Here is a 16,874-nt window from a genome sequence, read left to right as displayed (position 1 = left end):
GCTGCTTGCTGCTGGACTTGGGGTTTCTCTCGGCTTTCTCTCCTCGACCGAACAAGGTGTGTGCATTGTGTGCTCCCGCTGTAGCCATAAAAAAAGTGGAAGATTTCCATTTTTTTCACACAATTTTTCCAGCGAGGAAGTCGAAGTAGTAAAAGTAAATGTTCGCGTATAACTATCGAATTCGGGCACAATAATCATCCGACAGTAAAGTGAAACCCAGAGTTCATCAAATTCCCAACGCGAAACTTCGACTGTAAAGTGACGAATTTGGTGAAGAAAAATTTTTTCACCTTCCGATCGCCATCTTTTTTCTTCGATCGACCGTGTGCGCGTGTGTGTTCCGAGTCGAGTACCCCAAAGCGGAGCGCTACACAGACGGAACAGTAGTTTTTCCTTTCGCTTGCATATATCCATCGAGGGGCCGAATCTTCGATAGTGTAGTGTGTTTCAAGCGGAAGACAGACGAACGACAACGGTGGAAAAGTGCACTAGCCAGCAACGCACATCAAGACGTAAGAATTTCAAAGTGAAGAATACATACTGTGTTCGGTCGACTCGTAGTTGAAAGCAGTAACTAGGAAAAAAAAAAGTAGCAGTTTTACGTTTTACGCAGCTAACAGATCCATTTTGTATCGGCTTTGCGAGGAAGAGAAAGCACGAGAAGGTAAGCATCGAGCTAGATTGGGTATGTTGCATTGAAAAATCAATAATTTTCTTTCTCTGCGCTTGACTAGGGTGCCTACATAGTACGCAGCATACGAAGACATATCTTTGGTGTGATTTAGACAGTAATGCGAAAATGACCGAACGCTCCTAGCAGCGAAATGCAAAAGCGTTGCCGCACAGCCTAAAAATGTTAATTTTGTGATTTTTTTTAACTGAAACGTAGTTTCATTATATAGGGGAAATGTATGTAATGTCGGCCTAAATGCCCCTAATTTGGGCCCATACATAAATTCATCAATCGACTAAAAACCAAAAATATCCATTAGTACCGTCCCAATGACGCGTTCATCTAGATAAAATTGATAAATAGCAGATTTCTAGCGATGGGTCCAATCTTAGATCAATAGGCCAACATTAGAGCCACTTCCCCTACATATGTTGGAGTGCTGCTGCGTTTATCCAAAAAAATCTCTTGTGAAAATCTGCGGTTTAAAAATGGCCGTGCTTAGAACATAGCAATCATAAATAATTTTAATTATTATGTTGTATCGTATGAACTAGTGATGGACTAGTACACTAAGACAAATAAACTTAAGAATTTCATAAGGCTCGACTTATGAACGACACATGAATTTCATAAGGGTGAATTGTAAATGATTTTCGGCTAACATTAGGTAGCTCTTATAAGCCTTTAATTTAATAATTCGTATCAATTAAAACTCATGCGATTTGATCTACCGAACAACGGGAGTCGCTTCTAGACCAGGTCTGGAAGGTCTATTTTCATTTAAAAACTTGAGCCGGGTTTTACACGGTTCGTTTTTACAATCCTATTAGGGGCTGTTCATTAACTACGTAGACATTTTATTGGGATTCTTGTGCGGGTGGTGGATTTCGCGTAAGTGCCTCTGCTTACGGGTCCACCCCACCGTTTTTGGCCCTTCATACAGCGATATTGTGAATTCAGATCGGTAGCTCAAATTGATCTTGCTATTAAGTGGAGCTGCATACAAGACAAGATCTTCGAAGGGATGGTGGCTACCTTACATACATACATACATTCTTGTGCGGGTCGCACAAAATTATGCGGCAGTACGTTGGGGGAGGTCTGCTCTAGACTGTTTTTGATTACTTCTCTGGGAGCATCTGGATCATTTGGTCCTCCACGTCTCAGCGCAACGTCTTCTTCACCACCGACTGAACCTCGCCTTTCCGATTGCCAACCTATGTTATCCGATGGACTTGTGATGTATTATCAAAATGTGTGACCTGCGAACTAAGATTGACGACTTATTCTTGGCTGCTGTTGAGTCCAACTACGATACAACCGTTCTTACCGAAACCTGGCTAAATGATCGAATGCTCTCAGCACAATTATTTGGCAGTGGGTTCTCAGTTTTTCGCAATGACCGGGTGAACAGTGTCAAATCACGTGGTCGTGGCGTCTTTATTGCGGTTTCCAAACGACTGAATTGTTGCCTCGTTCCTGCTCCGGTCAGTCACACAACATTATAAGCATCGGCGTTTATGTTCCTTCATCCTGACCGTAAATCTAATTTGAATTGCGTTGAGAACCATACCAGTATTGTCCCGATTACGTTACAACGATCTAGCTCTGCTATTTGGCGACTACAACCAGTCTGGGCTTGTTTGGCAGATTTCCGCGAATGATCATCCAACTATTAACATTCTTCGGTCGTACATGCCTGCTTCCTGCTGTGGTCTTTTGGATGGTTCCAGCCTGCATGGGTTAATGCAAATTAATTCTGTACCAAACAGAAACCCTCGACTGCTTGATCTAGTGTTGGTGAACGAAGCCGCCGCACTAGAGTGCAGTGTCGCCAAGGCATCAGAGCCTCTGATACATCTAGACACCGATCATCCAGCGTCGGAAGCATTCATCAATCGATCACTCCTGTTCTCTATGCAGACATCGTTGATGTACAAGGCCTGAACTTGCGTAGATTGACTACGGTGCATTTAATCAGTCACTGGTCCAGGTAGATTGGCAGTCACTTGACTTGTGTTCGTCCATTGATAAAGCCGTTAACTATTTCGACGAAATTGTGAGTCGATTAATAATGCCGATTAATGTGTGCCTCTGAGGAGACCTGTTCCAACACCTGAATGGTCTAATGCTCGATTTGCAGCACTTGAAGCGTGTGAGATCGAAGGTTCTTCGCAAATACATTCAGTCCCGTAATCCATTCACCAAGCGATTATTTTCGTTAGAAAGTAATTGCTACCGAATGTACAACTGTTTTCTATACAAGAAGTACTCAAGTCGTATGCAGACCAATCTCCGGCGTAATCCTAAACTATTCTGAACGTTTGTAAAGACAAAAAGGAAAGACGATGGGCTACTGGTTGAGATTCATCTGTGTGATAAAAGAGTCAACACTTCTTTAGAAAAATGTAACCTCCTGGCTGAGCATTTCAAGAGTGTTTTCAACGATGAGATTCAAAGATACTCCTAGTGACGCATTCAGCTTTGATATTTTTACGGTCACATAGGAGCTCGTCGACTCTACCATCCAGAAGCTGAAATTTTTCGAACGCTGTTGGGCCTGATGGCATTCCATCGTCCATACTCAAAAGATGCTCAACAGAGCTTTCCTCTCCGCTTTCAAAAGGAATTGAAAGCCAAGTTTCAACACGAAAACCGAAGCTGTTTTCATTGTAAGGAAGTGAGCAGAGCAAGAATATGTACAGCTAGGCTTTCGTTATAAGCGTGTTCTTTTTCATATTCATTTCGCGGTGATACACTCATAAAATAAATTACATAACCAGTGGAAAATATCCATGTGAATTTCACATAACTTTCATGTGATCCCATAATTGGAAATTGCACCACTAAATCCCATGAACATGAACATAACATATGATTTCTCATATAGAATTTCTAATGCTATGTGATATTCAGGTAAAAATCATTGTTTTTGTTTTTGGAAAAAATATTATGTGCGTTCCTAATAGAAACTAAGTGAAAACTTTTTTCAGTGTAGTGTAGCTAGTTAGGTGTCATAGAAAATTATGCGTTAAACACGTCGCTTGAAAGCTGAAACAACTCGAGCTCATTTTAGAGCTTCGAAAATGTAGATAATTGATAGCTAATACTAAAGAATCTACTACCGGAAAGCAAGACAATTGGGCACAACAGAGAATAGCTGAGAAGAACCATTCCAGAGCATTGGAGACAGCCTGGTCGTAACAGGACACCTCGGGCTTTCAACCGATCGCCTTAACATGTTGCGTCAGTACGGTGTTTTAGAGGATAGTCAACCGTAGACTCGTCCTGTACTAACGACTACCTTCCACTCCGAACACGGTACCCTGAATCAGTTTCTCCGGGATCATAAAGAAGCTGATCAGCATGTGGAGCTTGTCACTCCTGATATTGCCAAGAGGATTCCCTGAAGAATCTGGTGTCCCGCAAGGGTCAGTGATTGAAGTCTCTCGCTTCCTAGTGCGGATGTTCCGCAACTTGCCCAAAGATATGTTCATCTTTGTATGTGTCGACGACATCGTCCTGGTAGCTGTCGGTATCACACTCCGTGGGATTCCACCTGTCAGTAGAAAAGTGCTCCTATACCGATGTCTACTCAATAAACCATCAGGCTGCACGATCTTACTCCGACGGAAAAGTTGAAAATATTGGATGCAACACTAAGCATTTACTACCAACTCCAGGATCCCCGCAGTGTGCGTCATGTTCGTAGCCGTAACATCATCTAATGACAAACGAGCGATATTCATAGATTCAACTAGCACAAGGATCCGAAACTAAAAAGCACCCTTGAATCCAGAGAATTCAAAGGTTCGCTCCAAGAAGAAAGCGTTTTTCAGGATCCGGCGCACTGTGAAGGGCAGTGAAGAGCTCAATCATCCTGTGGCTCAGGCTGCCAATCAAGCTTCTTCACCAGGGTGGTGTCCTGGATCAAGCACCCACCCGGATATTTGGATGACTCTTTGGAGCAACAATCCCACATTATCTTATCCGGTTACCAGGGTGGCCAGCAAACCGGGAAATCCGGGAATACCGGGAAATATCCGGGAATTTGGAAAGTAACCGTGAAAACCGGGAAAAACCCGTGAATTCTGCATGAGAACCGGGAAAATAAATTAACCATATCATAGGAACAAATTTTTACATCAGAATTTCAGAATAAACCATTAAAACAGAGTGATCCTTTAGCAAATGAATGTCTTGTTCTATTTGTTGCATAATTTTCTTCAGTATACCGTCTTATTGTTTTTAGAATTTAATCACTCAGCAATATTGCAAATTGATTTTTGTCGTTTCAATTTCAGATGTAAAGTGCATGGTCCTCTAAAGAAAATATTGAAGATGCTGGAGTTTGGAAACAAATATTTGTAAAAACCGAAACTGAATTATTCTTTTCCGGGGTTTTAATTTTTCGTTGTTCAAAATTATCATGATGAATTCCAGAATTAACTTGGAATTCTGCTCTGAATTATCTTGGAATTCTGCTCTGAATTATCTTGAAATTGTTCTGAAATAAACCAGAAAACACTCCGCGTAATAATTACCGTTGAATTATTTTAGGAATTTTCTTCCAACCCCTTCTAAGAATTTATTGGAATCCTTCATATAATTCCCGTTCCCGCCTATCCGGAGACTTTGATTTTAACTCTATTCAAAACAAAAGAAATCTTTCGAAAATTAATTTATAAACCCCTTGGAGTATTTTAAAGAATTTCGTTCTAATTATCAGCAAATTTTTTGGAATCAATTTTGTTTGGGTTATGTGATGAATCATTCGCACTAGGGTTGAAATTATTGCCAGAACATTTTAAGAACTCTGTTTCTTGTTGAATTCCGATCATAATTCTCTTGGAATTCTTCTTAAAATTCATCTGTCATGTTCCTCACGATGTCCATACAAATCTCATCAGAACCACGTAGGAATTTTCTGCAATGTTTTATTTTTATTTTCACAATTCTTTTTTAAATCTACTAAAATTACCTAACAGTTTAATTTAGAATTTCTCCAAAGAAATCCTTCCAAATTAATCTAACAATTTCTATGGATTTCATGTAAGAATAATTCTGGAAATCTGCTCTTCTCCTTCGAAAACTGTGTGGGAATCCTTCTCAATATTTGTTTTTAATCAACACTTTGAATTCTTTTAAATTTTACTAAAAATTCCAGGGTTTGTCCGCCAGATTCTACAGATTGCTATGTAATTTGTTATTACCCTTAAAATGCTTCCAAGTCTCAGAGCGTGACAATTATGACTCCACGACTCATAAGTATGTTTTTTTTTTTTTTTTAAATCTGTGATCTTGAAAAAAATTCAAAATTTCACATTTTTTTTTCACATCCAGTTTCAGACTCAACACAAATTTCAAAGCTCCAGAATCTTGGGAATCTTCTTAAATCACTTTTTTTTTTATCCTATCAGTAAATTTTGTTTTTTTTTTTTTTTTTGTTGCATATTAACAACCGGGAATTTTTAAGATTTGAACCGGGAAAAAACCGGCATTTTCAAAATGAAAATTCACTGGCCACCCTGCGGTTACGCACTGGACACACCAAAGCCTCATGTGTTTCTGTTGAGCTAGAGCTAAACGATGACCAGACAACCACATATAAATCCTATACGTTTGGCAGTAGGCAACATCACGGGTCTTATTTAAATACGGCCCGCCTGACGTATACATGGTGGAAAGGAACGGAAAATCGTGTTACCGTAGAACCCCGTTAGTATGAATAGCTTAAATGGCATTTAAATGACGCTCATTTAGAATTTGTTGAACTGGCACCCCACACAGGTTTCCAATGACTTAACGCACAAGTTAAACAAATTCTAAATGAGCGCCGTGTAATTTCCATTTTAGCTATTGAAACTAGAAGGTCAGGCCCCTGCCGACAACTAGTCACAGTGCAACACTGACTCAAGCCCCGGTAACGAACAAGGACACCGAAAAAGGAAGATAGACGATACTAACCCACACCAAGTAGTATTACCAAGGACAAGCAGCAGGATGAACGACGATAGAGACCCAAGTCCGATCAAGGACAACGATACGTAAATTACGAAAATGATTAACAAAGGCATTAAACCCAACCGATCACACCGGGCAAGGACAAAATTTCAAGAGCCAAATCATGAATCTCTACACTGCTTAAACATAAAGACCAGGGGGTTGAAGCCCTCCTTTTCCATAAAGAAAAACAAAATATTCTTTGGTTCCAGAACCATAAAATTTGTAAAATATAATAGTTGAGTGGCGTCGCCCTAACCTCAATCTACCTGTTCAACAACTCCCAAAACTCAAACAAATAAATCAGTATTGGTTTCAATTCATACAAATCAGTGAAACCAGAAGACCCTGTGCCTTTTGAAACTGATTTAAATGTGAAAGTGATCCTAAATAAGGCCACTGTAATAGTTTGAGATCACAAAAAATTATCCTACACGAGATCTCAAAAAAAAAAATGGATGAATAGTCAAAAGGCCGTCAGTACTTTGGAAAATAATGGTTTCAAACGTTGATTTTTCCGAACTCGTTCACACAAATTAACACTTCTATCAGGTAAGCCCCATCTTTCACCTTCCTGATTGTGGCCCCCATACAAATATGACAGATGAGAAATTTCACAGTATCGATCTTGTTTTCCGCTAATCAACCGATTGTTGCCCGTCTACTAATTAAACGGTAGTCTCGCTCAGGTGCCGACGAAACCATATAAAATCAACCGATCATGTCGAGTGGCACTAGTCAGTAATTTTCGCCGTTGCATTAATCGGTCTATTTCGTGGATTTCGTCTACTGTTAAGCCACGCCCCTTATGAAATCTCATATACGTCGATCCCCTGCTACGACGTTTACTAAAGTGGGCGAGCTTTTGACTATTCATCCGAGACACTAAGGCTGTGTTCCATTTGGTGAATTTTCACTTCAATTTGGCAGATGGAAAATTTTCAAATAAACCTGCTATCCCAGCAGACTTATTTCTGACAGACAAGGAATAAACTTTGTCGGACGCTTTCTCGAAAATCGACCGATCAATAACAGAGGGATTTTCGAACATCTTAATTTATTTTCGAAGTGTCAAATTTAAGTGAAAAATTTCCAAATGGAACACAACCTCAAGTCCTAGATGCATGAAAATTGGTCCATGTTCGTGACCATGCTCAAATCCTACAATCTTTTTTGTTTTCACGGTTATGTCAACTCTTCCAGTGTACTAAAAATATTGTACAAGGTGGAGAGACATCGAATGAATTCCTTCCCCGAAATTAGCCAGAAATGCAATAACAGGACGGACAAAAGCAGCGACAGGTCGAAAAAGCAAAACGGTAGCAGTACCTACCTACGCTGGTGTGGTGGCAGGAGGTGTATCGAAGAGTTTTTTTTTTCAAATTCTGTTAAAATAAACGTACTGGAAACAAGAGTGAAGAATGCATGCTGACGTTGTAGTGTCACTGCGAATTCGTCCGGCAGCATCCCGGTCACCACGACATTTATACCTTGGACATGATTATAGTACCGTTATACCAACCGGTGGAAACTAACGATTTTAAATTGGCTCACTACTTTAATAGCCTATTGGTCCCAAGCAAATCGATTAACGTACCCCATTCTTGTATAAATTCTTGTACTACACAATGTTTGTTTTGATTCGCTATGAAAGATTGACAGATAAAATGAGGGTGTTGACGCCGGGATAGGCTGGCCGATACTCAGGGCCTGAGGTGCAGTAATCATTCTTCACAAACTTCACAATACAAAATAGTCCATATTTATTTTACAATATTTACAATTGCTACACACAAAATCACGGCCTCCCTGTTCGGTAATTTTTTACTGGGTTTTTGAACAGCTGAAAAAGTCAGTAAACTTAAAAAAATTGTATAAAAGTGATTTTTTCTTGAAATTTATATAGACTGTGTTCTTATTACATTTATTTGATGATAAAAATAAAATATGTTAAAATTGTTCGTTGCATTACGTGTGACCGTTATTTTCAGTTTACTGACTTTTTCAGCTGTTTGAAAACCCAGTAAAAAATTACTGACCCCAGTAAAATAATCTCTGTGTGTATGTTACTACACCCATTCCCGATCTGTGGGCAAGGGGTGGGTGCCAACGAGGCGAGCGAGCGCGCGCGGTCTACACAGAGTCCGTCTGTGTAGACGATGGACCGTTTGGTTCGGCGGTCAACTATCGAACTGTTCTATTGCTGCTGCTGCTTCTGTTGCGGTGGAAGTGGGGTAGGATGAAAGAGGTACATCTAATTTCAGGCTATAGAAAGCACAGTACGTTCTACCCTGTATGTGCCTATGCGACCGGTTTGATCTGCTTGTGAGAAGTGTGGAAATGTCCCAGACGATGAAACTATTGTTTCTCATCATATGGACGTCATCAGCTGTGTGCTGTATATAGCCGAGTTGGAGAGTAAGAGTGATAATCTTTTCTGCACTATGGGCACGGGGGTGACCATGGGGGTCAAAATATTATTAATCAAATGCGGTTCACGTTCGGCGTGAACAGAGGGGTTCGTGGATTTTCCTATGTTTCGAGGGGTGCATCGATTAGCTTGGGACCGAAGAGAGTACCAGAGCTGAGCCAAAAAATTGAGCACATTTCTTCGGGACCTTCTGGTCTTAGAGTTACCTCTATGGTTATATTCCTCTAATCTAGTACGTCAATTGCGGTAATTTTTTTTTAATTATAGTCACTTTATACCCCGTTCACATTACAACGTATATTACGTGATATACGCTGTCTTGCAATGAGCACTCATACATCTAGTTTTCACTGGAAATCCTATGTATGAGTGCTCATTGCAAGATAGCCTATATTACGTGATATAGGCTGTAATGTGAACGGGGTATTAAACGCTCTTGGGTCATTCGTGACTTGTCCGGGGGTACTACAATCATGTCTGTCGGTACTATTATAGAGGACCATGAGTACAACGCGAAGTAGAAGAATCATATTGATGCGCAAGACTACAAGAAAAGGGGATATAGGGGGGCTGATGTTGGAAGGAGTTTTACTCCTTTTGTGGCTCAGTTCCTACTTTGGTGAGGAAAGAAACACAACATTCTTTACGTTCGGCTGCTGACATATAGGCCTGATATTTACATCCTTATGAGCAATAAGTCTCCCGTTTACGGTCATATTAAAAACCGTTTTCTCTTCTGTTTTCCGCAGATCTCTATCATGCAGTTCCAAGGAAACGGACAACCCCATCCGGGAAGTTTTCGCCCACGTAGCGACAAACCGGATTTCTACAGTGGAAACGGTGGCCCCGGAGGTAAGCCACACTTTATGAACAAACCAGGTGGACCACCCTCGATTCCTCCCTTCAACCCGAACGGTTTTGGAGGACCTAAGCCCATGTACAGCCCTGGACCTAACGGGCTCGCCGGGGGCCGACCTGGTTTCAACAAATTCCGCCCAAACAACTATGGCGGCCCGAACGAACTCGGTGGAATGATCCAAAAGAAGGAATTTGGAGGACCCAAGCTATTCGGTACCGGTGTCCCTGGAATGATGGGCAATGGAAAGCCACTATATGACAAACCTCTCGATGCATTCGGAGGACCCAAAAAGTACAACACCATGCCAAACTCGTACGGTAGCAGAAATAGTTACGGTCCGAAGCCTGATTTCAACAACATGAGCAAGGAGGAACGTGCCAAGATCCAATCGCTCAAGGCCAAATTCCCAGGACAAGGTCTTGTGAAGCCCATCTGGAAGGACCTAGAGCCATTCGAAAAGGACTTCTACGGTCCTCACCCAAGTGTGATGGCCCGGACCCCGGAGGAGGTACAGGCGTTCCGAGAGCGTTCTCAAATCACCGTCATGGGTAATAGTGTGCCACACCCATCGCAGAATTTCGAGGAGGGTAACTTCCCCGATTTTGTGATGAATGAAATCAACAAGATGGGCTTCCCGAACCCCACGGCTATCCAGGCACAGGGTTGGCCAATCGCTCTCTCGGGTCGCGATTTGGTCGGAATTGCCCAGACCGGTTCGGGTAAGACACTGGCTTACATGCTGCCGGGCATTGTCCACATTGCCCATCAGAAGCCACTGCAGCGAGGTGAAGGTCCGATTGTGTTGGTGCTTGCGCCCACCCGTGAATTGGCCCAGCAGATCCAAACGGTGGTGCGTGATTTCGGTACCCATTCGAAGCCATTGATTCGCTACACTTGTATCTTCGGTGGAGCACTGAAAGGTCCTCAGGTAGGTTGGAATAGGGGATTTTTTTATTTTGCAATTTATGGTTTTTATCTGACGGCGGTGTTCTTTTAGGTTCGCGACTTGGAGCGTGGTGTTGAGGTGGTGATCGCTACCCCTGGACGTTTGATTGACTTCCTTGAACGAGGCATCACGAATCTGCGTCGCTGTACCTATTTGGTGCTTGATGAAGGTATTTGTTTTGTTTTTTATTAGAAAATTAACAAATTTTAAGAACTATCTTTGATTGTGTCACAAATAGCCGATCGTATGTTGGACATGGGCTTCGAGCCACAAATTCGTAAGATTATCGAGCAAATCCGACCGGACCGTCAGGTGCTGATGTGGTCCGCCACGTGGCCCAAGGAAGTCCAGGCGTTGGCCGAGGATTTCCTTCATGACTACATCCAGATCAACATTGGATCGCTGAACCTATCGGCCAACCACAACATTCACCAGATTGTCGATGTGTGCGAGGAGGGTGAAAAAGAAGGCAAGCTATTGGCGCTGTTGAAGGAAATTGCTAGCGATATCAACAACAAGATTATCATTTTCGTTGAGACCAAGAAAAAGGTGGAAGATCTGCTGAAGAACATCATTCGAGATGGATACGGAGCGACTTCGATCCACGGAGACAAGTCCCAATCGGAGCGTGATTATGTGCTGCAGGACTTCCGTCACGGAAAGAGTACCATTCTGGTGGCCACAGATGTCGCTGCCAGAGGTTTAGACGTGGAAGATGTGAAGTATGTGATCAACTTTGACTATCCGAACTCATCGGAAGATTATATTCATCGAATTGGCCGCACGGGGCGGTGCTCTTCGTATGGTACGGCGTATACGTTCTTCACGCCCGGAAACGGACGTCAGGCTAGGGAATTGCTATCCGTTTTGGAAGAAGCTGGACAACAACCGAATGTGGCGCTGATTGATTTGGCAAAACAGGTACGCTAGTTTGATTGTTTAAATAATGTACTTTGATTAAGTGTGGTCAATCAATGATGCTTATTTTAACCTGTATAGGCTCCTGGAGGTAAGGGTGGCAGATGCCGTTACAACGTTCGAGGTGCACTGACTTCCAATGGGTACAATCGGGACCAGAATGGTTTCGGAGGTGCAAGAATGTTCCAAAAGAAACCCTTCGAGAATCGTTACGGCGGACCGCCAAGTGGTGGTATGGGGCCGAACCGATTCAGCAATCCTGGACCGAATAAGTATGGTGGACCCGGTGGATATCGTGGTGAAAATAGTTGGAACAAAAATGCCGGAGGCTACCAGACAGTGCCACAGCACCAGTCCCAGAATGGAACTCCACAGCAGTCGCCACCGCAGCAGCAAATGTACGAACATCAGCAAACGCGGTTCTATCCGAAAAATACCATGTACCAGAATCCGAACCAGTACGAGGAATTCTCCAATCAAATGGTTGGAGGAGCTCCACAAGCTTTCAATGGCCACAATGGAACACGCTTCTATTCAAGCAAGCCCCATCAGGGAGCCGGTGGTATGCAGCAGACTCAGCTCGGTGGCCCAGGAGGACGGTATAATCCCAACAACCAGTACAACGGCGATGTTGGTCCAAAACCAGCCGGAGGTCGTCCTCCGTATCAGCCGAAGCAGCAGCAGTACAATAACAGCTATGCTACCGCCGGTACGGGAAATCCATATCCCGCTCAGTTGGCAGCTGCTGCGGCTGCAGCCGCTGCTGCCGTTGGTGGCGGACAAACCATTCCAACTGCTGGATTTACCACCGGATTCGATCCCTTGGGAGGCGTACAGGGAGCGATGGGCACATTCACATCGTCCTACCAAATTCCAGCCGCCGCAGCTTACTACTCGTATCCGGCGGCCACTGCTCCGCCACCACCACCACAGACCCAGGCCCCGCCAGTTGTTCCCCCCGTTCAGCAGTAAGTTTCCTGCTTCCACGAGAAATAAAGGTATACAGATATATACAGCACTATTGCATGCGAATTCAAATTTATCAACCGGAAAGATTGTTAATTTCCATATTAATTTTAATTTATTAACCGCAACGGAAGATGTTTGTTTTTTTTTTTGTGAAGAAGAATCTTCCCATTATTATTAACGGCGCAAAAAAAATATGTGTTTTCTTTTCACCTTTCGTAACATTTAGAAAGATTCCAATTTTTCCCTCTAATAATAATTACTACACGTAAAAGCGTTCTGTTGCAAAACAATGATATAGTAGAATAATATAATTGTGAATCTTATTATGAAGTAACAATTTGGAAATCGGATAAACAAGAAAACAGAATGAATAGTGACGTTTTGTCTATTTCAGAGTGTTGTTGGCGGTCAACGCAACCCATTCACGTATGTTTGTTAGATCGTAAGCGTAATTACCCACACAACAAAAAACACAGACACACTCGAAAATCCGAGAGAAAGAGAATAAGCAACACGTAAACATTAATCTTAATCTTTCAAAATACACACACGTATATTATAATAGCATATTGCATGCAGGCAAGAAGGTAGATTATCTATTTATTGAACGAGGAAATATTCATACCTAAGCAGACGAAGAAGGAAAGAAAAAAACTATGCATTTTCCAACATATTCATTAGGTTCTTTTTTTGTTGAGTCGTTTTTTTTTTAATTTTTTTTTTCTTAATGGTCAAAATTCAATTCCATGATGTTAGGGATTTCCTTTCAGTTCGACAGTGTTTTGCGCTACGTCTTTCGAGGTGTTGATGGTTGACGCTGGTGGGATCTGTTCTTCGAAAATTAGGGAGCAAAGAAATTTGCTTTAGGCTTCATAAGTCGCATGGCATGGTGACCGAAGAAATCGATTACCATCCAATCCAAAGAATTTTGGACTGGATTGGAAAGTTCCATGCTGGTTTTGGAGCTTATCAAGAATTTGTATAAATTCATATGGATTGAATAAGGAGAATCTACAAATGGCAATTTGTGGATTCTATCAACCTTGTCCTTAAAATTATCGCTACAATTCTGATGTCAATGTTAGGGAAATTTGCTTTGACGTTCGACACTGACAGTGTGTCCATCGGAAAGCAACTCGCCAGTTAAGTAAAATCGTTTCAAATCCCTCCGATCTGCAACCATCACCTTCAGAGTAGCGCAAAACTCTTGTTCTTATCTAAACTGTGTCGATTAGCTGTGAAATCACAGGAAAATTATCCCCACAAACATTCACAGCCATCATACTACAATCACTTTCATGAATCGCGTATTAATCATGCGAAACCAAGGGTGAAATTCAATACTATTAGTGATGTTCAGCTATAGCATATGTTCACTAATATTAAACCTCTGGCGTCCGGTCGCTTATGGAGCACCCCAGGCGTCTCAGAGACTCCAGAACTACCCCCTTCCCATATCCCAAGTATGTATGTGAATCGTTTGGTACAAACAAAAACAAATCGAGCTGTGAAGAAGAATGCAAAACAATGACTTGGAAAAATGTCCAAACTAGAGCGAATATTCATTTTTGAGTTCGTACACAGACTTTCGCGCGAGAAAGCGAGCGGAAACAGAAATCATTGCATCAAATTTTTCGGCACCAGAGAGCAAAACAATAAAAATGCAATCGATACGAAAACAGAGAAAACTGTTTCGGTAGGACTTTTTTAATACCGTCACAAACGTTGTGATTGGTGGTAGTTTACAAGTATAAACAAAATTACAAAGGAAACCAATCTGCTGCGGAAAGTAAGATGAATCAAGTGTGAAACGAAGAATCAAGAGTAAGCAACTAGCGAATAGTTACTAAAGAAAAACGGATAGGAGAAATCGATAAGAGCTAATTGGAGACGGCGAGCGCCTGAGATTTAAGTGAAATAAATGGAAAAATACACACATGTGATAAACGTCGATGTGTCACTTGTGAGAATGATAATGATATACCAACAAAATGAAGTAAACAAACAAACAAAACACACAATGAAGGCAAGAGACTTGAAAACTTTTTTGTTTTATTTTCTGGAATTTGTGATATTTGTTTAAAATTTCTTTCGTACCTAATACATCGCGCTAACGTTAATTAGAATGCTTATCCCGAAATAAATTTACGCGGACAAAACAAAATGGAACTCGAGAAAGTAAATTTGCGCGTACCATTAACAGAGACACAGAATTAGGAGCTTGCGACATTAAGTTCAAAGAACGGAACCGGTTTTGCCAAAAGCCAAAACACCGCCGTTAAATCTGTGTAATAAGCTACGTAGTAATTTTTTAGAGGCCACATTCCTTTAAATGAAGCATATTACTGAGTCTCGGGGTTGTCGCCCCTCGGATCCAGTAGTCATATTTGTTTTTTCTCATTGAAAACTCAATTCAGTACCTGTTCAAACGAAAAGTAAACAAGAATCAAGCAAAACATAGACGCGAAACATAGTGGAAGAGAACAAAGCGAATGATGAAAAGACGAATTTTAATTTAAGCATCAATTTGAGATGAAAAATACAAACTATTTAAATTGTTTAAGTGAAAAAGCAAATAACAGTAATCAAAAGTCGTCAGTTGAAGACAGTAGTAGTTAAACAAAGCATGGATTTCCTTCTCACACAACTCTAGTCCGAAAAACTGTTGTTTTTATTTTGTATTGTTTTTTTTTAAATCAATATTTATCATACAAAGGGGAAATCCAACGTGTGATAAGGCGGATCGCGCCTCCACCGTCGTTGCAAGACACAAAAGGTGATATCGGTATTTTTATGGTTCTTTTTTTGTATAGAGAAAGAAAAATGAAGAGATGAGAGGTTTTTCAATTCTCGTGAAAGATGCGAAAAGTTTCAAAAGTACTAGCGAAACCAAACAAAGAGTAATTTAGGAAAGGAGAGAAACAACAAGACGCGACAACACAAACTAGGACGTAAGTGAAAAAAAGAACTGAGCGTTTGTCTTCCCAGATAAAACAAAAGACGCTCATTAACAGTATTTTTCACACATAAAACAAGCACATTCACGCGCGCGCTGTTGTTATTAAATACATGGCAACTACATGACATTTAATGACATGAAAGCAAAACGATAGTTGACAGAGAGGAAACATGAACGGAAAACCATAACCAAATTGCCTTTAATGAACTGTGATCGTATCAAATCTCGTCTCGTTCCTTTTTCTCATCACTTTGTTGTAAGAGGACAAGATCGTAAAACTCCCCCCTCCCCCCCTCACAAGGAGGGGAAAGAAACTCATTTTGTACACCTTCATTTGTTGTATCACCTACAAATCTACTATATTTTTTGTTATTTACAAAAGCTAATAAGTACTAGAACAAATACATTCGTGTGTGATTCGGAGTTGTTCATACTCTGGCTGACTGATTATTGTTGTTTAAGAACTACTAGTTAGAAAGTGAATAAAATACATTCAATTGACGCAAAACGAAATGTATGCCAAAAGTATTCATATTGATACACAAACAAAAAAAAAACCCTTTATAAATTATGTTTAAAAATCAAAACGAAATGAAAAATTAAAATTCGTCAAATTGTTCCTAACCGAAAGCCACGCGGTATTTTTTTAGTTTTCTTAAAGCTAGAATCGTTAAACAAACCTATAAATAGCAGAGGAAATTTACTTCTCGAAACCGTAACAAACATAACACAAATGTTGCAATAAAACAAAAAAGTTAACCAGCGAACTTTCTTTCATAAAACATGAACCTAAAATGCGATTCAAGCAAACGTGCACGCATACGTATTCGGTGTACGGTTTGTTAATTTCTACCACATACCGAAACAATTTGTTACAAGCAAGATTGGTGCTCTTGCACTTTCTATTGGGTGATATTGTGATAAACATCGGAGTATGTCGTGTAGTAGGAAGCAGAAGCAAAAGCCAAGCAAACGAACAAGTCATTATCAATATACGAAACAAAACAAAGAAAAACTCGCATCTGTGAAAATGACAACCGAACTAACCACAATCCGGACATAAATACATAACACACACACACAAACAAACAAAAGCAAATCGGGTAACTTTGTAAT

General features: G+C 40.9%; 1 protein-coding gene across 1 annotated transcript; it reads left to right on the top strand.

Moving 5' to 3' along the window:
• Positions 1-12: 12 nt before the first annotated feature.
• LOC135707995 (uncharacterized) lies at positions 13-16,824 on the top strand. Its single transcript, XM_065229920.1, has 5 exons — positions 13-664; positions 9,857-10,894; positions 10,964-11,081; positions 11,151-11,833; positions 11,912-16,824. Exons 2-5 carry the CDS (start codon positions 9,866-9,868, stop codon positions 12,800-12,802), a joined length of 2,721 nt encoding a protein of 906 aa, XP_065085992.1. The 5' UTR covers positions 13-664; positions 9,857-9,865; the 3' UTR covers positions 12,803-16,824.
• The last annotated feature ends 50 nt before the right edge of the window (positions 16,825-16,874 follow it).

Source organism: Ochlerotatus camptorhynchus, unplaced genomic scaffold, assembly GCF_037179485.1.
Source record: "Ochlerotatus camptorhynchus isolate MF236.1 unplaced genomic scaffold, CSIRO-AGI_Acam_v1.1 ptg000324l, whole genome shotgun sequence".
NCBI classification, from domain to species: domain Eukaryota; kingdom Metazoa; phylum Arthropoda; class Insecta; order Diptera; family Culicidae; genus Ochlerotatus; species Ochlerotatus camptorhynchus.
The sequence above is the reverse complement of the archived record's forward strand: the minus strand, read 5'-3'. Positions and strand labels throughout refer to the sequence as shown.

Bases quoted from the DNA above. Each gene is read 5' to 3' on its own strand.
- LOC135707995 (XM_065229920.1), top strand. From the start codon at position 9,866: ATGCAGTTCCAAGGAAACGGACAACCCCATCCGGGAAGTTTTCGCCCA. The intron at 11,082-11,150 runs GTATTTGTTTTG...TGTCACAAATAG, and splicing joins CTATTTGGTGCTTGATGAAG to CCGATCGTATGTTGGACATG. The intron at 11,834-11,911 runs GTACGCTAGTTT...TAACCTGTATAG, and splicing joins TGATTGATTTGGCAAAACAG to GCTCCTGGAGGTAAGGGTGG.